We start from the raw sequence: 20,445 nt of genomic DNA, 5'->3' as shown, positions 1-20,445 counted from the left end.
ACCCCAGGAACACAGCTCATGCTCCAGGCTAACTCTGCCACCCGGCACTGCTTCACAGGGCTGGCTGGAGGCAGAGCAGCCTCCCAGCAAATCCCTTCTTATGGTACCTAGTGAATGGACACTGCACAGTCTCTACAGCAGCTCTCAGTAAGGCAAGTCAATCACTTCAGAACACTTCTGACAGCAGTAGTAGAGGCAGCCCAGATACCCATGGGGGCTTAGAAGCAAACTCGCTGGCACACGCTGCCCAGCTCCCTCTGTGAGCACTGTGGCCATTCAAGCAGGAGCTGCTGGGCTCCAAACCAGTGAAATGGGGGCATTTTCTCTGTAAGTCCCACTGTCTGTCACTTGTCTCCATCTCAGGCTATTTCAGTGGCTTACAGGCAAGCATATGTAAATCCTCTCAAAACAGTTGTAGGAAGTTCTTTTATCAAGTACATCCATTCACTTATCGGAAGCTTTATCAGCTTTTCTGTTTGGCACCACTTTTCACTAGTGCATTTTTTTCTTGACCAACCAGATTGTGGATGAGTACTTAAAATCCCTTTCCACCCTCGTGGATTTCTATGCACTTCCCACTAGAAGGTTTCCAAAGGCTCACACAAAGTTCTCAGTCCACCTTCTGATGCAGTGGGTTCCCATTTTTGTCATTACTAACGCATTTCCTCCCAGAAGAGCTGTTTCACAGAAACGCCATCCATTTCTGACCCACAAGTGTCCAAGCCGACCACAGGCTCCAGCTTTGTCAGCTCTAAGCTGCAGAAACACCCCACCCACCCAAATCGTGCCAGTAGCACAGAAAGGGCAGGTGTCCCTGCAGCACACTGCAGAAAGGCAGCCAAGTAACAGGCTGACATCAGGCTCCCCAGGGCTCCCGGCCTTTGCAAACTCCACCTCTGTTTATCAATCTCTCCTTGTCAGAGATCTTGCCCCTGCTTTATGCCAACATTTCTTCACATGGCCAATGTGCCTTCTGGACCTGCCAGGACCTCTTTAACCTGGCTCTGCTCTGACTCACTTTTCATCTTTGCTGCTGCCTCTTACAAGTTCTCGGCACTTTAACAGTGAAGCAGCAACTTTCTGAGTCTTTAGCCTGCCACACCCTCGGAACATACTGTGGAACAGAGCTGTACCAGGCCCCACAGTGTTACACGCAGGCTAAAACAACAACTTTCAGCACTCTAAGGGAGTCATGTTCCAAGAAATTGAGAGAACAATGCGCTAGTAAGGAGCTGTGAGCAGCCCAACTGTCTGGTGACAATTAACAAAACAAGTCAAGTGTCAATTTATCTCACAGCACCACTCGGTTTTGCTTAGCCCCATATGCAGTTCAAAAGTTTTTGGTAGCAGGCAGCACCATAAATCGTAACTTGCACAGCATCTGCTCCTGCCCAGCACTGTACACTACAGTGGGTTCAGGCTTTGGGGTGGGTCATCAGTACAGCTGCATTCTTTACTGAATCACCATAATGATTTTAAGTCTAGAAAATGTTCTACAGCTGTGTAAGGTGTTTAGTTCCTGGGACAGAGGTCAGGATAACCAGAAACTGCTGGAGGGGGACAGCTTCTGACACACTTTGGTCAGGCTTAGCATGCTAATGATTCTGAATAGCTAAGAACTTCCACAGTCACCAGTGGCTTTTACTCCCTACAGTTTCATCCAAACATGTACACCTCTGTTTACATTAGTGCTCTCTGGAAGCTGATCCCAAATCAGACTGCTGTGATTTCCAGGGGGAAGCAGCATGGTTCCCTGACAGAAGTGTATGTCCTGCAATGAAACAAATGCATCCGACTTGCTATTTGCAGAACCAAGTTTTCAAGAAGAAAAAATGTTCACCTTTAAAAAATAATCTTATTTGCTCTACTTGTGTATGGCAAGGCTCCGGCAAAACCTGCTGACAGCACAACATAACCAACCAGAGTGCCTGTGCAAAGATGATATTCCAGCAGTTGTATCTCCTGCTTGGTGCACGGAGCCTGTGCCTCGAGTGCTGCTCTTGGACGTGCTGCCAGCCAAAGTGTGTGGGCACAAGTCAGAGATGGCAGCACAGCCCTGAGAGACCCTTACATGGCAGCCTCACAGCCAGCTCCAGGCAGTGGCTTTCCTGTGGAGATTCCAACCTCCCTTTCTTTCCTCTCTCCTTTCCAAATGCGGGGTCCTTAATTTTCCTTGGGGATGCTACAAACAGAACAGTTAGTGAGGAAAACTATAACCCCAAGGAAAGCATAGCTAGAAACTGTGGTAAATTGAGAACCTGAGTAAAACTGGAGGACTAGTGTTGAGTGTGTAACATGCCACGAGGATGTGCTTTCTGAATGTGCTGTGCCAAACTCCTCTTTCAGGTGACCACAAAACAGGCCTCACCAAGAGCTGCACCTCTTATCAGGATATATATCTCAAGATAGAGTGGTGAACATGACTAAGAACTTGTCACTGCTAGACATGGATATGCAGTGCGATAAATGTACTGCAAGCAGGGGGCAGGAAGTGAAGGGCCCTGATAACATAAGAGTGTTTAAATCCACCTGGAGTATTCTATGTCTCAGCTGGATCTGTGCACACAGGCAAAGCCTCCCTGACTGCCAGCTGTGACACTCCAGTGCTGTGGGCTCTTTTCTGATGAGGAATTGGCTGCACTTTTGGCTGGTCAGGAATGCCACTGGGCATAGGGGCGGCCACTTAAGTGGCAGGCAGGAACAGGGCTCCTGTGTGCACAGGCAGAGTAGTGTGTGCAGGTGGAGTCTTAGGAACCCTGCTCAGTGCTGCAGGAAGCTGTCCAGCCTGTGGAACACTGCTGTCCAGTGAGGCCTGTCCCTGGTGAGTTAATGCCTTTTTGAGGCTCATGCCAGCTCCACATGGAGCTCCTCAGAGGGATGGGTGATGAAGGCAGCATTGTGCTGGTGCTGAGTGAGCTGTGTCCAGCCAAGCTCACCCAGGGGCTCAGTTTAGTTCCTAAAGCTAATCTGCTTTGTTCCTTCTGATTGGCTGAATCAGGAATGGGCTCACCCCATGTTTTAATGCGGGTTTGTTTTTCTATGAGTCACTGGGAAGTACTACTGGCAGCTTGCTTCCTTTTCTTCCCCTCTAACTTGAAACGTTTTTTTCCACTATTGCTGAGGCAGTAAAAAGGAAGTTAAAGAAAAGCAGAAGGTGTTTAATTGGTGTGATGGACTTCCTTGCTGGTTTTGTTGTAGAGAATGAAATGCTAACTGTCCATAGAGCAGGATTTTTCATGCTGAATTCAGTGACCTTCATGGCATGTAAAGTGTACACGTGTGAAATCAGGGTGACTGAGAATTTAAGGTGTACGTAGGCTGGCATGGTTACAGGTTTCTTTCATTCATGAGCTGTTGGTTTTTTTACCTGATTAGGACTTGTGCCCCTAATACTGTGGCAGAGTTAGGCTTTAAAGATAAAGATACTAGAGGAAATGAATACAAGTAGAGCCTTTGATGTCAGTGATTACACTCAAGTAACCTTAATCATGAACAGGATCTCTGAGTCACAGCCCACCTTAGGCTCTGGACAGGCCAGCTCCTCCATATAGCAATAATGCTTGAACTCCCTGAAATTAATTGCTTGTTTCCAAAGTGGAGCCTTCCATTCTTTCTAGTGTTGGTTCCACACCACGTGTCTCTGCTGTGTTCAAGCAAACCCTATATTTACTTCTGCAGTGCTGATCTGTGCAGAAAGCCCCGAGGCAGCAGGACCACCTCACACCAGACCAAAGACAATCGATTCAGGGTAACGTGGAAAGAAACACGTGCTTTTCTTGGAAACACCATTTTGGTGCTTCTCTCCAACAAAGAGCAGGAACTGCAGCGGTTAATATCTAACAGGCCTTACCTCCCTCTGTTGCCAAACATCTGTGCTAACTGCACTTCGCTGCCAAGCCTGGCCTGCTCCCTGACGCTGCTCGGCAGCGCCGTGGACAAAGAGCAAGGGGAAGGGGAAGGCTGCTACCCTGTCCCCTATCTAAGAGACAAAAATCCCAGAGACATATGGTCTTGCATAAAATCACCACCCGAGAGAAGCCTGGCACGGTGTTAGGTTAGTGAGAATATTCTAATTACACCAAGGCTGAGTAGTACCTCATTGGCAGTCGCTGAGGAAAGCAAATGGAGATGACAAAACTGTGGGTCATGCGATGCGGATTTTAACAGCACTGGAACCTTTACCCCCAAATTACTAAAAACAACCCTAAACCCATTACTTACCAAGTAATGTAACTAAGGATCAAGAAAAACTGTTACTTTCCATAACAGGAAAAAAGTTGTTCGGCCTATTTATTTTTTTCCCATTAGTTAAAAAAATCTGGCTCCAAGAAACTTACCACTACAGAAACACTGGATTTCATTTGGACCTGTGACTGCTTCCTTTGGAGCGAGTTGTGCAGCATCCCTTATGTAACGGAGCTGCCAGGCGTGCAGGGACGGCTGACAAGTCCCATCCCAATCACAGGGCACAGGCACGCTCACACTAACCGGAGCTGTGTCAGTGCCGGTGCTGGCTTATCAGGCTCACTGTGCTCCAGGAGAACATTATATGGTTTGTAATATGTCAGAGAATGTCAAATTAAGGGCTGCACAGCAGTGAAGGGTAGAGCAGAAAGCATTCTATTCCAGGCCATTGATTCCTTTTAACAACTACATGCAGTAATTCCCAAAACTATCTCCTCGGTCTCAATCACATGGAAAACATAGCGCAGTGTTAGTTCTGAACCTTGCACCCAGTGCAGCTTGAAGATTAGACCGTCCAAGGGGATTAAAGAAGATGACTGATTTAATCAGAATAATTCTTTTAATGATAACTTGCTGCATTTCTTCTCCCCCCCTCCTTAAATGTCTAATAGTTTGCTTCCTGGATTCCCAGTGCATAAACTGAGCATATTTTCTTCCTACAGGAAATGATCCAATTAAGTTGATGTATAATTGATAATGAACCGTTTAAGCTGATTTTGGCCTTGAAAAATCTTTACCGTGTGCAGTCAGCTGGCTGACCCCTCACTCACAGCGGAGGGACAGCAGTTAAGGAAATGGGGAGCAGCCTCAGCACACTGTGACCAAGGCAGTGTACGAGGCAGCTCAGCTCAAGGGATCTGGGCAGGCTGGGCAGAAGTAGGGACTACTTGAAAATCATGCAGTCCCTGATTACTGCTCGGTACCAAGTCGCAACCTGGCCCCTGAGACACGAGTGGTTCAGAGAGCAGAGCTCGGTGAGCTCCCACGTCAGGGACATGGAAACAGCGTTCTCCACTGTCCAAAGCTGGAGCACCACCTGTGGCAGTGGGTAAGTTTCCTGCTCTCCATAAATATGAACTCTGCTACCTTACAGCAGGTACCCATGGGAGATGCTGCTGGACTCGTGTGAGTTCAATAATTCCCCATCCCCCAGTGCCAAAGCCAGGTCAGTCAGAGGAAGCGCTGCTGACAGCACAGCTAGAGCAGAAGGCATCAGATTCACGGAGAGAGGATGGAGCACATCTTTGGGAAGCCAGCACGGTAAGTTTTACAAACCTAAAGGCAAAAATTGTTCCTCACAGAAAGAGCTCTTTGCCTACCTCAACAGAACTGACTCGCCCTCACTAGACTTTGGCTTTGTCCCGTCTCGAGCACCACCTCACTGTCCAACACAGGTTGCAAGCTTCCCTCCCTGCTGACTTTGTGTTAGTAAGGCAAACAGGGACAGGTCTGCTTGTCACCAAGACCTGTCAGCAGCCTGTGGGGCCCCCCTCTGTGCTGAGCACTGGGGCACAGTGACAGTGAGTGTCACCATGCTCCAGATGAGAAGTGACTCCATCAGGTAGCGGCTGAGCGTGCTGCTGCCATGTACGGTTTGTGCAGCGGCTCCCTTCGGGCCCCACTGAGCTGGCTGTCACCAGTCCGTGTAACTCCAAGGTAGGAATGCATTGCCATGCACAGCGAGTGACACAGGAACCATCCAGCTGACATGGAAACCCCCAGGATATTGGGTGGATACCCTTCGCTGGTGTCCAAATGGATCTGAATGCCACAGGGATTTTGCTGACTGCTCTTTGCAAGAGAAGCAGACTTTACCCACCACGCTTTACTAGAGAGAATTTGTATTTTATAGCAGAGAATTTGTATTTGTATAGCACTCCCTACTTACGCCCCTTTAGCCAGAGTCTGTCCCTTTATAGGTGGTGAATATAGTTTCTAAAGGACCCTGGGTGTGTTTAATCCTTTGTTCAACCTCACTGTTCCCAGATGCACTCCTTTGATGGGTCTAAGTAACTCCAGCCTGGGAGTTCACATCCTGCAAATCCTGAGGTCTTCTCTCCCCAGGTCCCCCCTTCAACAAGAGGTGGATCCTTAAGTATCCAAATTTGCAACTCTTCCTGGACAAACTGACAGCTTTATGCTAAGGCCTAGGGTTTTTTCCCCAAAGGGCTCAGCCAACTTGGATACAATTTAGCTTGCATTTACAAAGTTCTGGGTGGTCCAACCTCTCAGTTCACAGGACTTAATCAATTTTGGTTTTGTCCATTACATTTAAGGTCGGGTTTCCCACGTAAAATGAACAAAAAAACCCGAGCACCTGCAAAATGACCAAGCAGAAAGAGCTTAGCAATTCTATTTATTATCCTTCCCAGGTAGAGCTCTTAAGAAACTTATAATCCTTCCTGGGTAGATTCCTTAAGAAATTGTAGCAATAAGAGATAGAGGAACTTTAGGCTGACCCTTTTTTGAACTGATTACTTCCTCTAAAGTTCTGCATGTATTAGTTCTTGTAGTCTTATCTGGTAAGTTTTCGTGGGCTTTCCTAAGTACAAAATATATTTTAACTTCCTGTATTAAGTGCTGTCAAGTCACTTCAGTATAAAAATGTGTTTAAGTCTACTTAGAGCTGTCACACACTCTAATAAGGTTACTAAAGTGAGTTCCTTTAATGTAACTTTTAAAGGCACGAGCCTTGTCCAATTCTGCCTGCAGAGACAACCAGACAACTTTCACTCATAAATCAGCAGGACTTGTGTTTAATTAAGGGTTTCATTTTCTTATCTAGTACTGAACTGCCGCATGGTGACAGGCACTGTGCCCTGCCCAAGCCTTGCAGTTCACACTGCCCTGGCTCGCTCACGAGGCCACACTCCGTGTAATTACCAGCCAAACCCCATCAGTAACTGTTCCTGAGAGTGCAGTAACTCGCCTTCAGCATTTTGCTTTTAAGCTGTAGAGTTTTGCTTAGATTTATTCACCCTGACAATGCTGTTTAGTTACGACTTCGTAAAGTTAGGTACTAGCAATGCTGGCAGTGGGAAACTTCACAAAGCAGCCCCCTCTTCAGAGTTCTGCACAGGGCTTTGGAATTGGTAGTTGATGTTATTCAGCAGAAACACATGGTGTGATGGTGCTTAAACCCTTCCCACTTCTCTGGAGTTTTATCTGAACTTAAGGTCAAAAACTCAGTGCGAGCTCTCCAGCATCTAAGCCTGGGCTACTGTAAATGCTCATCTCCACTGTCTTCCATGTTAATCCCTGGGCACCATTAAACATATTTCATGTATCTGTCCAGAGAAAATAAACTGGAATAGGTGCTTAGATTGCAAGCAATTGCAGGACCAGGTACTAACAGACACTCTATGATAAAGCTCATCACTTTACCAACAAATGCAGTTCAACTGCTCAGCTCTCCTGGAATAGGGTACAAGATATAACAAGACAGCAGCCAAAAAAATCTCACACCTGGAGAGATCAATGTAGAGGAGGCTCCTGCATCATTCCTACTCAACAGTTCTGGGGTGTGGTTTTGCTCAGGGGTTTTAATTGCTGTGCCACTGCCATTTCTGAAAACTGTGATTTTTCTAAACAAAAATTGTTTAGAAATGTTCACGGAGGGTTTCACAACTGCACCTTTGACTCTGCACTTCGAGTGATACTCCTGCTCATTTGTGACCTGAGTATCTCATTCTCATCTGGTTTAAAATTAGTTCTCCCTTTCAGAAGCATCTCTTTGAGTCTGTATTCTCTAGCTAACTTGCAAACTGAAATGAATTTATAATAGTAACTAAAAAGGAAAACTGTGACTATTTCATGTTCCATTTGATCTGCTTATCAATGTTATAATGTTATGAGAATGATTTGTCAAAATTATTCAAAACCCCTGCAAAGAAAAGTGAGTTATAACTACAGCATACAAAAAAATCATGTTAATTTAGCCACCACACATGCATTAAAAAAACCCCACAAAACTCACACACAAAAAACCCAACTGAAACAAAACAAAACCCATAGCTGTGGATACTTCGATCCATGCTCTGTGGTAAAAGCCAAGTGGTGCCATGCTTGTTGAAGCTGCAGGCTGTAAATAAACCCTGGACCAACTCATGAGTTTAGTCTGCAGGGGCAGACCTTGCATTTAAGCTGTAGAACTTCTCCTGTCAGTGCTAAGCTGTTACCTTAAAACAAAGAGCTGCCATTCAGTGTCTGGTCCTGCTCTACAGCTGTGATATGCACACACCTGGGATTTTTACACTCGGGTTTTTCACAAGAGCCAGAAGAAGCTGCATTGAGGCTTGTGCAAGCACCACCTGCCAGATCTTATCAGAAAAGCTTCCCTCACTGCCCACAGGTGAAGGTGCTTGAAAGCCCCGGGGAGGTATAAAAGATGCAGGCTGGCACTGCTACTGCCCAAAAACACCTTGGCTGAGAATGGGGATGTTACAGGTTGTGCTAATCTCCATGTGCTTGAATTCCAGACTCCTCAAGGGACTGTACTCCTGCTGCACTCCTGCTGCTTCCTCAAAGGACAAGAGGAGTAGTGGAGAGACCTGACTCCTCAGAAGGCTCCAATCTGCAGGTCAGTGACCCTCATTGGAGGGGAAACACTGAACACCAGTGTCTTTACTCCTCGATCTGGTTCTGCCTTGACACACACATTTTGAAAAGCAGTATCCTTGGAAACATAACATAATCAGCTGGGGCTAAACATTCAGCTCTCATAAATAAGCCTAGCACTAGTGGCTTCGAGGTTGCATCATTTGCACCAGCAACATAGCTGAGTCCTTTAAGTCTTTCAAGTGGCATAGAATGAGATTTTTACCAGTAAAGGTTTTAAGCAGTACCATGTGGGGTGCACTGTCTTTTCAGGAGAATAAATGTCAATGCATCAAAAGGTTGATTATCTCTCTTTAGAATGTGCAAGGAAGATTCTGAAATTACATTTATTTTAAGCAACAGAAGGAAAAGAAGTTGTTGCATTATGACATGCACAAAAACCACTGCTCAAGGGAAGTGATAAATTTGTGACTGTGTAATATCCTGTATGTGAGTCGTATCCTTTTGTTGTTTAAAAAAAAGGAAAGGGAAATAGATGATAGCGGGATCTCTCTCAGAAAAAGAATTCCATTTTTGATTTTGACTTTACTTTTGCCAGTAAGCCTGTTTGCACTGTGCTGCCTACACGCAGCAGCAGCACTGTTAGCCTTGCATGAAGTACACAGCCTTTAGTTTAAAAAACGTTTCTCTTGCTTTGATCCCCTTCTGCAAACCACAGTAATCAGCTGAATGGCCTCACCTCACTGAGGAGAGCTGGTCATGCCATGCTCAAAAATGGAACTGAGTCTTATCACTTACTGGGATAACGAGTGGTTCAAGTCATGTATTTAGAATGTTTCTCTGTACGTGAAGATTTGGACAATTCCTAAATTGCACTTATTCCCCAGGATTTTAACAAGTTCTTCTCAACTCTCCCACAGAAACAGTCTCCATTTTTTCCAGACTAAACCCACAGCAGCCATTCCTCAGAGCATCCCTCCAGCTTCCTGCACGAATTCCCCTCTCCTTGTAAGAGTCTTCAAACTCTCCACAAGGTCTGAGCATGAATAACTGCAGGAGGGGCAGGCAATGCTGATTTACAGAGTTGCATCTCTTAAGCATGAGGGAACTTGAACTTTTGCAATTACTGACTTAGGAATTAGTTCTACCTAGAAAAGTAAGCAGGACTGGAGAATGCTGTAATCTTGAGGAAATGTAAAACTTATTGCCTGGTACTCACAGAATTGATTATCCCCTTAAGTGCTTGGAATCCTCCAGTGACAGGGAAGACTTGCTCTTTCACATCAGCAATTTTTTCCAGCTTTGGAGAGAAAACACATGCAAACAACATGAATCATCGGGCAAACTAAATTCATCACGCTGATTTTCACCCTTAAATGTAAATGGGTGTCTAAAAGCAACCCTCATCAGCTCTGCAAAGAGAAGGAAACTTGAGAGCTCTCTCACAGCTAACTGTGAGTTTTCTAAACAGGAGGACTTAATAGTGCTGACTGCAGCTAACAGAAAGGTGGGTAGACATGGTGGCAAACATCATGCTGAGGAAGCCTTTAAGGGCCTGTATCTTGGCAGTGATTTCATAACTGTCCAGAATTACCTTCCCTGTTTGTTCTGCCTTCCACTAAAAAGCCCTCCTCTGCACCTCCTGCAGGAAGAGCCTTTTGTGTGCGTCTCTATTTAAGTCACTTTGATGGTACAGACATAGCTACAGCATTCACTGAGACACAGCAACTCTGGAAGAGCTTTCAGTCAATGAAGAACATAGATCTGACACTCTTTTCTTTATCCCAAGGCTGTTAAATGCTGCTTGAACCTTGTCTACAGCTCCTCTGTTCACACAACCAGCACCCTGACCGACTGCCATCCCAAAGAGAGGGGTTTGCCTGCACCCTCTCTGCTGCCAGCTCCCAGCTAGCAAGGGGATTTCCATCGGGTCTCCTCGGCAGTGAGCGCGACACCCACTCTTTCTATTTATGTCTGCATCCACATCTGAGTGCGTTTCCTGAGCCAGAGAAGACATTATACTGCCTAACGTAAGTAAAATTAATTTCCATACTAAACATAGACTGTGTAAAACCCAGGTACTGCCTAGTACGCTAAAGTATTCATGTTCTTATTCTCACCTGTTCTTGTTCAAAATCCTGGACACCAACACAGTAAACTCTCGCTCCCAGGTCTCTGGATTTCCTTGCCTGTCCCATAAAAGAACAGAGGAATAAGCATTTTTTTATTCAACAGGCAGCACTCAAACTTTGCAGAATATGACATGCATTTCCAGCTCGTGCTCACCTCTTTCTCTGCATACAAGGGAATCTGACCATCTAGCTTGCCATCTGTCAGTGCAATGATGATACTAGAGAACCTCGAGGCTCCTTGCTTCTCAATTTGCACATTGGCCTGAAACCAAAAAAAAATCATCCAGCTTAAAATTGCACCTGAACTTCTAACCAGAATGCATCTTTTAAGCATCGAATACAGCAACTGAAATAACTCAGCCTCATCCTCAAAGCCATCTCTCTTGACAGTTCTCTGCCTCCCTTGAACTCACTACCAGCTGGGAAACCCCTCATTGGTCCTTTCCAGTTGCCAGTGAGGCCATCTCAAAAGCGCTGGGGTCACTAACCCGTCAGTCCTTGCCAACACTCATTTCTTCCAGGGCAGATCTCTTCAGATCCACTGTTACAGTTTATTTTGCCACCTCCCAGATTTCAAATGCAGTCAGCAGGTTCCAAGATACAAAAAGAATGGCTTAAACTAATTTTTTCTTTTTAAACAGCAACAAAATTCTCTTTGCCCAGCTTTTCAGCACACAGATCTCAGTCACAAACATGGTTCCACAGGCATAGAGGAAGAACCACTTTGTCTGTAACGGTGAAAACTTAGATCCTCACCTTACCCCTCACCTTCAGGGCCCGGGCTTTTCAGCAAAACTGCGCGGTATACTTTAACTAAAAGAAATATAAGCAGTTGGGAACGCCATAATTAAGACAGTCCAAAATTAAGAGCATTTGTCTTGCAAATGCTGCTCTGTGCAGTAAAGTCTCCCCAAGGAGAGCGCTCTAGAAGATGCCGCGAGCCCCAGAGCCCTCCAGAGCTGCGTGTGACTATTTACCATGTCATTGGTATGCTGGGTTAGTTCGGAGATTCACGACACAGCCCCGCGCTCTGCGGCGAAGGAGCGAGTCAGAGAAATTCCATATGGCAAATTTCTGTGATGGCTAATCTGCATGGGATTTGCACAGTGTCTGGGCAACCCTGGGACCACTTAGGCAACTAGAAAGATTTGAGCATAACAGACTGAGGCATACAGTCAATCCATTTATGTTACAGGTTGTTAACCAAAGGGTGAGAACACAGCATGTGTTGATTGCAAGAAGATGAGGAAAACCTACCTGTTTTAGTCCTTCATGTATATATGTCTCACCTGCTGGTATCACCTCCTCCAAATCCTTAAGACCTTTCTTGATTTTCTCTCTGCAAACAAAAAAAGGTAAGAGACTTAGTTTGATCTGAAGTGGGGAAAGGGGGCAGTTTATCAGTTGAAAACAGTATTGATTCTAAAGGAGATCTGAAATGAAAAGCTGTGAATTAGAGCCTTTAGCTGAGATCCCACATGGAGGCAGACTGTATTTGTGACAGAAGTGTGGCACTGTGGGAACAGGTATTTCAGACCTAACTAACACAATATGCTTCAGTAAGTCAAAGAGCTAGAGCTGAGGAAAATGTTCAGGTGGAGCAGATATTGCCAAGAGGTGGCAAAGCCTCAGCATTACATAGCCCAGTGGAAATTCTGTTACATTAAGTCTATTTTGCTCAGCTAAACCAACTTTGCATCCAATCACACTGCAACTGAAGAACAAATCCTCTAAAACAGCAGTTCTATCCTGTCCGAAATCTTCCAGGTCAATATGCAGGAATTTAATTGGGTAGAACTCAATTGCAACAATAAAAATTTTCACCCTTAAAGAAATAAATAGCAATAGGCAAATCCAGCATTTGCAAGACACCTTTTGTACCCAAGGAAAAGGAGTGAGATTGAGGATAGTTTCTCATTTTCGGCTCTCACTACTTTTCTGTGTGACCTTTGATAAGACGTCACGCTTATGCAGGTCACAGCTCACTCAAATTTAACAGGAGAATATGGTTGCACTGTGATTTCTCATGGGCACTCTAGCAGATCCATCTGCGAGATGCTCGCTGACTATGGGGATGAGAGTGGAGAAGCTGGTAGACAGCATGACAGGAATTATTTCCAGTGAAATCGGCACAAGTGGGGAAAAAAAAGGCAGAGAGACTTTCCTTGAAAAATCAAATCTGGAGGGTCTTGAGTCTTCTGTAAGCACAGTTCCAGTGAAGTCCATGGAAAGTTGCGGTAGGAAAGGACAAGTGAAAACTAAGTTGGGACAAAATTTGGGCTGGAATATATAGAACACTATGACAAACCTAGGTGAGAAAGAGGAACCCAGCAGGGGTGAGGAGATGCAGGAGAAATACATCACAGGATGCATGAAAGCTTTCCTTAGGCCAGACCAAATGAGAAAGAATGCATATGCCACACTGCCTGAATGCCACCCACTCGTCATTTGTTCCACGGATGGGCTTCCTCTATCTTTAGCAGCTCTGTTCTAAAGTACAATCCGTAAGCTCCCCGTCACAGGATCGTAGAATCGGGGAGAGGAGGGGGTAAAAAAGAGAGAGATGTGGCATTGAATGTATGGAAGGGAACAAGTTATGTAAGATAATACAATCTGTTTGATCCAAATATTTTATATTCAGCATCTATAGAAACAACTTGCAAGTGATTATGTATGAACGCAGATTATAAACCACATAGTTGGAGCTTGCCAGAAATGAGTGGCAGCACATCACAGGCGTTAGTGCTCTGCTGCCAAGAAACAAGCAGCAACTCAAGTCCCAGTTTTCTGAAACAGATTTCATTTTGCAAAAATAGCTTTTGTACAATCAGTTCGGTTTTATTTATCTGCAATGTCTTGTGACCCGGTCACACAGAAATCTCTGGTGTTGCCAGGCCTCTGCCTACAAGGGGTTCCAGGAAAATCTTTGGCAGCATGAGCTTTTTTAGCTTCGTTTAATCAGTCACCATGTCTTTCCTCAGAGCACAGTCACACTAGACAGACCCAGGCCAGATGTGAACAAGCTCCACACGTGCTCTGAGTCAGTCAGGTACCAGTGAGTCCTGGTCTGGATGTCAGCTGCCCAATGTGGGTGCAGGACTTGGGCCCAGCAGCCAGCAGGAGAGGTGGGCTCTATCACACTAAAACCCACCCCTGGCCAGTTTAGAAGGGTGGGCAGGGGAGCTCATGTCTGCCTGCACCACTCTGATAACGGGACTCTGCAGTCAACCAGCCACAGCACTTGGGAACCCCATGCCTGCTGTTCAGTGCTCTCACAACTTCCCTCTCTCTAGTTTCTGTAATTACTTTTGGTAGCCACAGAAATCCCCAGAGAAGGCCTGGTTGTGTAACTCATCTGTACCGAGACAGCAGAGTCCTGCCCTTGGCTTGGGTGCCTGGACATAGAGCAGCACAGCTCGGGAACAGTAACAAAGGCTGAGTGAGGGGCCACTGGCTTCATGGTGCTAGTTAGACACGGGAGGGAGGTGGAAAAGGCAAACAGAATCAGCAACTTGCAGCCTGCCTGTGTTTGGGCTGAGCAAGTGCAAATTTAATCTCTCTTCCCCACTGAGCATAGGCGCTGCAGCCCATCTCTGTGTTTTAGCCCAGACACAACTACTTTTTAACAGCTCTCCCCGACCCCTGTTTCTCTAAGCTGTGTAACTGCCTCAAACAGCTCTCGCAGCAGCAGCCAGGCAAACGCAGCTGTTAATACCCATGCGGTTTCCAGAAGGGGTGTTCTTAGCTCCTCTGGGTGAGGGACAGTGTCCTGTATGTCTTTCCCATGTGGCATTCCACCCACCGGAGTGCTGGAATCTTGAGTTCTCTCAGTGTGTTGAGTGTACAAGCACTGGCAGCAGAGTGGCTCTCACTGAGCAGGTATTTATGGTGTGGAATGAGGCTGTGTGCTGCGAGGCAACGGACTGATCTCTAACCAACGAAGACAAACAAAACAGGTACTTGGGGTTTGCTGCTAAGAAGGAAGTACAAAAAACAGGAAAACACCAACTTGTTAGTGAAACCAAGAGGGAGGAAGTGTTCTTTGACTGAACAGGGTACCGCTCTATCCCTGACGATGTGTGGGGTTTCCTTTCACCAGTATGACAACTCACATCAGCCTCCTCAGATGTGTCATTTTGGAGGACATTCATGTTTTCTATGCCTCTTAAATACTACAAAGGGTTTGGTTAAATTATAATAATTACTCTGCTTCAAACTTCTCCAGGTGGAAACCACATTGGTGGCCGGGCTCCAGGTGGAAATCACATCAGTGGCCAACTGCTGTACTTCATACACCCCACAGAACACCTCTCTGCAGATGGCTTTATTTTGGCAAGCTACTTGGATCCAAGCGCAGGCACAGCTCACATGACCGAGGCTCCAAGCACATCCATGTCCTACACAGCCCTGTGAAACCAGGAGCAGTCAGTGCACCACCAGGCTATGGACAAGCACAGGATGGTATGGTTGGTCACATACTAAGTACTCAAGTGTTCTATCTTCCCACCTTCATTAACATCATCTTTTTATCTCCAGTAAGAGTTTCACCCAGGCAGAGGCAGCAGGGCTAGTCCTGGCCACTGGCACCAGTCAGTGCTGCAGAAGCAGGTTTACAGAAACCAGCACAGTCGGCCAGAAGAGAGCACAGGCAACGCTCTGCCAGCTGGATGGTATTCATGAGTGTATCTGCCTTCCCGAACCACGTGCTTTCCAACACTGAGCCCCAAATGTGAGTACACCAATCTTTGTTTACCACTTAGTGCACAATTTCCAGCTGAACTTCACAGACATGTGTGACCCAAATGGGCTGTAACCACTGTGAGAAGGCTTTTCCATCTGAGTGTTGTTATTATTCTATGTATTTGTTACAGCACTTTGTGCACTGCGATTAACAGTGACTTCTGTTTCCAGAGTTAGTCACAGAGTATTGTTCAAAGTCACAAAATATTTGGGAATTCAGGGGCTTTGGCACTATGGTGTGGCTTTCTTTATATCCACAGCTTTATTGTGCAGTAAACCCAGCAAGACCTTTGTGCAAACAACCAGAAGCCTGAGGCTTTCAAAATAAAAAATACTGCCTTACTTTGATCTAACTGCTAGGAAGGAATTGTGGTTTTCTGACATTTGGGAATTAGCAAGTAAGTGAGGGCAAAACCATGTCTGCTAGTCCAGAGTGCACACAACAAACTGAGGCCATAATAGCCCATAATCACCCACACACACCCATCCCCAGAACTGCACTTAGCATCCTCATCTTCTGTTGGGAACAATGGGAGTCAGACAGTTTCAGTGATTCTCCTCTGTTGACCTCTTTAATATTTAAAAGGACAGCTGTTCCAACTCTATCTATCCATTCTTGCCTATGTACATATGGTCACAGTTACTAGTCTCCTTCCCATTCTCCTTATAATTCCTCCTGAACAGTAAGGGTGGCACTTTCTTTCCCCTGCCACACTCACAAAAGCATCAGCCAACCTTGCACTAAAGCCAAGTCCCCCAAGGGAACCCACTAGAGCTCCAGAGGTTCTTTCTGTGCTTTAAACACAGCTCTATCCATGGCTACAAGCATGCCACAGACAGGCAATGAAAAAGGCACTTGTGTTCCTGTGGCAGGGCTCCAGCATCCTGCCCAGCATTCCAAGTGGTCTGTGTGCTATCAGTGCTGGCTCTTGTGCTTGATAAGGAACAGGTCACTGACAGGCCTGTTTTAACGGAGAGAAAGGACCTCATTGACTTCAGCAGGCCTCAGAACAGGCTCAAGTGTCCTCTTCTGACCCTTCTCAAGCCATCTGGAAGTGGCTGTTCTCAAGTCAGACCACTTTCCAAATGCTAAAACAGGAGGGGCTTAGAATTGGATTTTTAGGCATCTCGGATGTCAGCTACATTTCTGTAAGCTTAACTCCTGTCTGTTGCCCATGACAGGTCTTTCAGGAAGTCCTGTACTTGCCCTTATGTATTATTTAAAACAATCAAACAATGCCATAGCAGAAACTAAGCAACTATGGCAGACCACATTTTGCATTGACCTACTAAAGGAAGCAAAAAGGAAGGACCATCTCACTTCCACCCAGCCACAGTTAATTGGAATTACTCCTAAACGCTTCCTCCACATTTTCAAAATCCAGAAGGTTGTGTGCCGCAGTAGGTTCTGGACAAAAGGGAGAGGAGGTCGTGTTGGTTTTGACAAGGCTGAGAGAACACTGAAGGACTCTCGACAGCAATGCCACTGTCTGCTGCCAAAAGCACTCATTCCACAAGATCATTTCCCAATTTGTGTGATTCCAGTAATTATTTTTGCAACTTTCTCTTGTCTACCTGGTTTCCTCCTTCTGTCTCCCCTCACTCATCCCTGAGCTATCCTAACTGCTAATCCTTACTTGCTTTAGAAATCAGAGCGAGCAGCCTTGAATTCCAATGCCTTTGAAACCATCAGCTGGAAGAAGAGTTCAGGCACATGTACATCATCACGGTGCCAGGAAGACCTCACACCCTTCAAGTGGCACCAAATTCACTGTTTAAACCAGAATCTGAAGTCCTATTTAGGAAATACAAACCAGAATACCTACCTTATGTGAGATTGCAGGAAACATTTATTTACTTTATGCTTTTCCTAGAGATGAAAAAAATCCTGAAAACTTATCTACGGACATGGCTTTACAACAGTAAATGCAAGAATCATTCTCCTGCTGGGCCAAAGGAGATGCAGAATCACACAGAGATGAATACACTACTGGTGTTGTTCTGCAAAGCAGTGGCAGAGTTAACATCAAGGATGTTTCCCATCATTCCACTTCCTCCTTTTTTACAAAGCTATCCACTGATACGGTCACCAAATTAAATCAGCTCTGCACGGAGGCTTCACGACTAGCCACCACTTAGAGGTATCAGGTGTTGATCTGTTACTGCTCCTCTGGTTCAGTAAGAGCCCTCGGGGGGATGGAGGGGGAATTTAAAAGCAGTGCACTAACCTGTCTCCAGTGAGCGGCATGATGACGTGTGCCTGGGTGGAAAACACGATAAATGATAATCTCATCTTGGGGCTTTAGAAAAGGGAAAGAGGGGAAAAAAATATATGTCAGAGAAAGGTACAGCTGCACAGCATTTCATTCGCTTGTTCAGGCTTCATTCACATCATCTTTACCCTCCAGCTTCCTAGGAACATCCTTTTGAACTACAAACACAAAATGAGAGGAATTAGAAGATTTCTGCCCATCTTTTCCTTACTCAGATGCTTTGAGAACAAAGTAGCAGAACTGCTACTCTCTCTCACTCAGCTAGAGTCCAGTGAATTCCCAGGATATGATCTCTCCCCACAGAGAAGGTAACGCACATTCCTTGGGTATTGTTGTTGTCGCTGGTGTGACACAAAGCCAGGGACACAGATGCAGAATTTCCCCTGCTCTGGGTATTAACCACAGACACATTTCCCCTTTTTTTCCAGGCTGACACGCTATCAATTTCCAACTGTGCTCTTTGGTCATCAAATCACTCCAGTCACAGAACCAGTGCCTGATGACTGCCTCAGCCCCAAAAAAGCAGCATGTAAACTCTTCCAGAGTGAGTCTGGTTTTGTTTCGGTGACAGAGTTGTGAGACTGGCAATCAACTTCCCTAAAAGTATCCAGGGAAATGTCACAGTAAAATGCAATACTGTATGAATTGATTTTTATCAAGGAGTTCAATATTTTTTTAAGAAGCTAACCTGTCTCTTTGAACAAGGTTACAGAGAATCATGCAATTAGCAGTGGAAAATGCTTAAGAACTGCCTGATGCTCTGAAAGCCCAAGACAGGAACTTTACTAAGGTAATTTGTAACATTTCTCCTACTTGCTTTTAATTTTTATTCATTACAATTCCAATACGTTCAGTAACTTTATAATTCACTGTATATATGTATCAGCATTAATTAATCAGGTTCATGTTCATAAGGACATAACACCTGTAAAGCTGAACGACCCTATGTTTTCAGTTCACTGACGTCAATGATGCAACTTCAAATTATTTGACATCATGGGAATGTAAGCATTGCAAGTCTGCACAGAATTGCACAGAGCTTGGATTTAGGATCCATCCTTGCAGTCTATCCACAAAATTCTGAGATGCTCTAAATTAAATCAGAATCGAAACCATGGGATTATCTGTCTTTCTAGTTGCAAAATGCTTGCAAACTCAATCTGTGGTAGTTGCATCATTGCCTAGTGATTACTGTGACACTTGGCTGTTTGAGATGCAACTCTGCGTGCAATAACCTCCAAGTTATGTTTTAGCCAACTTCTCTTTAGGCCACCACAGAACAATCCTCTCCGAGAGCCATCCCATCCCTGCTCTGCTCCCTGAGCACTCGGGACACTGGCAGACCTCCATGCAACTGTTGCAAGAGGGAGTGTCACTGGATGCTGAACTGAAAGACTTCCACTGAACCAGCACCATACTTCTCAGGGAGGGCAAATGTTTTACCACTTAGTCCAAAGAAGTGCTGCTTCAGTATCTCCTCAGGCTCTATTTTTACATATTTTTTTTTAACTCTAGAGCTCACAAAACAACTTTTGAAAGTTTCTGTTGTCCCTCTCGACAGAAGTTTTACAGAAGTTTAAAGATTTGCTTTTTACAAGATGAAAATAAGCAGTGTTTAATTATATAAGCCTAACTGTATCCCTTTATTAGCAAGCCAAGATCACAACTGCACACTGCACTGTTTTCCTTAACGAAACCTACCACAGTATCTCTGCCTGTGTATGGGAGGATTCCTTTGGTTTATTCTGAGTTTTGTCGTGATTTTTTTTTTAAAGCAAAATGCTGCAACCCAGCAACCCTCAGTCAGTCGGGTTTCACAGCAGCCGTTTCAAGGGAAGAAGGACTTGCCTGACAACACTGCTGGCAGTAACAAAGTTGATTACAGGTATGTACAACAAATACATTGTTACATGGCATGGGCTCCCTCTGGGTCTGAGGTTGAACACTGTTCTCTTCCTTCTGATCTGCACCATATATTTACACATAGAGAGACCTGCTGCTTTATAAAGATCTCCAAATGCAGCATATGAACAGCACTCCATCAGAAATGAGGCACGTGGCTTGTGGAAAAAGAAGTTTAAAAAACTATCAAATCACATCTTAAGAGTAATTTTAGAGGCTAAATATTTAAAGATGCATATTACCACCTCTTTGCTGAGCTCCAAGCACGAAAATAAAGTGCAAGTTTCCAATATTTTCCAGCACTTGGGGTCTTAGAAGCCAAACTTTATGGTGTTTGTGAACATCCCCTAAGCTTGCAAAAGCACGGGAGGGGTGTTTAACACAGCCCAGAATCACCACAGCATCACCACCACGCACCTCACAAATCTTTCTGTCAGCTGACGTACAAAATCAAATATCTCATGCCAGTTCGTTGCCACGCTCCCAGACCTGAAAGGGAAAACCACAGCACATAAGCGGCCGGATCTCGGGTGACATTTCAGGGAGAAACTTAACAATATTTGCTGTCCCAAACACTCGGAGTCACGGCCAGCCCG

The 20,445-nt window shown here is 45.2% G+C and overlaps 1 protein-coding gene across 5 annotated transcripts in view; it reads right to left on the bottom strand.

The window, feature by feature from the left end:
• Positions 1 to 20,445, bottom strand: part of ANTXR2 (ANTXR cell adhesion molecule 2) — a 79,533-nt gene that overhangs the window by 58,324 nt on the left and 764 nt on the right. For all 5 annotated transcript variants that reach the window (XM_064651311.1, XM_064651310.1, XM_064651312.1 and 2 more), the window contains exons 2-7: positions 20,267 to 20,338; positions 17,903 to 17,974; positions 12,192 to 12,273; positions 11,089 to 11,196; positions 10,923 to 10,991; positions 10,022 to 10,102 (exon numbers count right to left, since the gene is read on the bottom strand). In XM_064651311.1, coding sequence (XP_064507381.1) covers positions 10,022 to 10,102; positions 10,923 to 10,991; positions 11,089 to 11,196; positions 12,192 to 12,273; positions 17,903 to 17,974; positions 20,267 to 20,338 — 484 coding nt within the window. The remainder of the gene's footprint in view (positions 1 to 10,021; positions 10,103 to 10,922; positions 10,992 to 11,088; positions 11,197 to 12,191; positions 12,274 to 17,902; positions 17,975 to 20,266; positions 20,339 to 20,445) is intronic.

This window comes from Pseudopipra pipra, chromosome 4, assembly GCF_036250125.1.
Source record: "Pseudopipra pipra isolate bDixPip1 chromosome 4, bDixPip1.hap1, whole genome shotgun sequence".
Taxonomy (NCBI): domain Eukaryota; kingdom Metazoa; phylum Chordata; class Aves; order Passeriformes; family Pipridae; genus Pseudopipra; species Pseudopipra pipra.
This window is presented reverse-complemented; position numbering and strand designations above follow the sequence as displayed.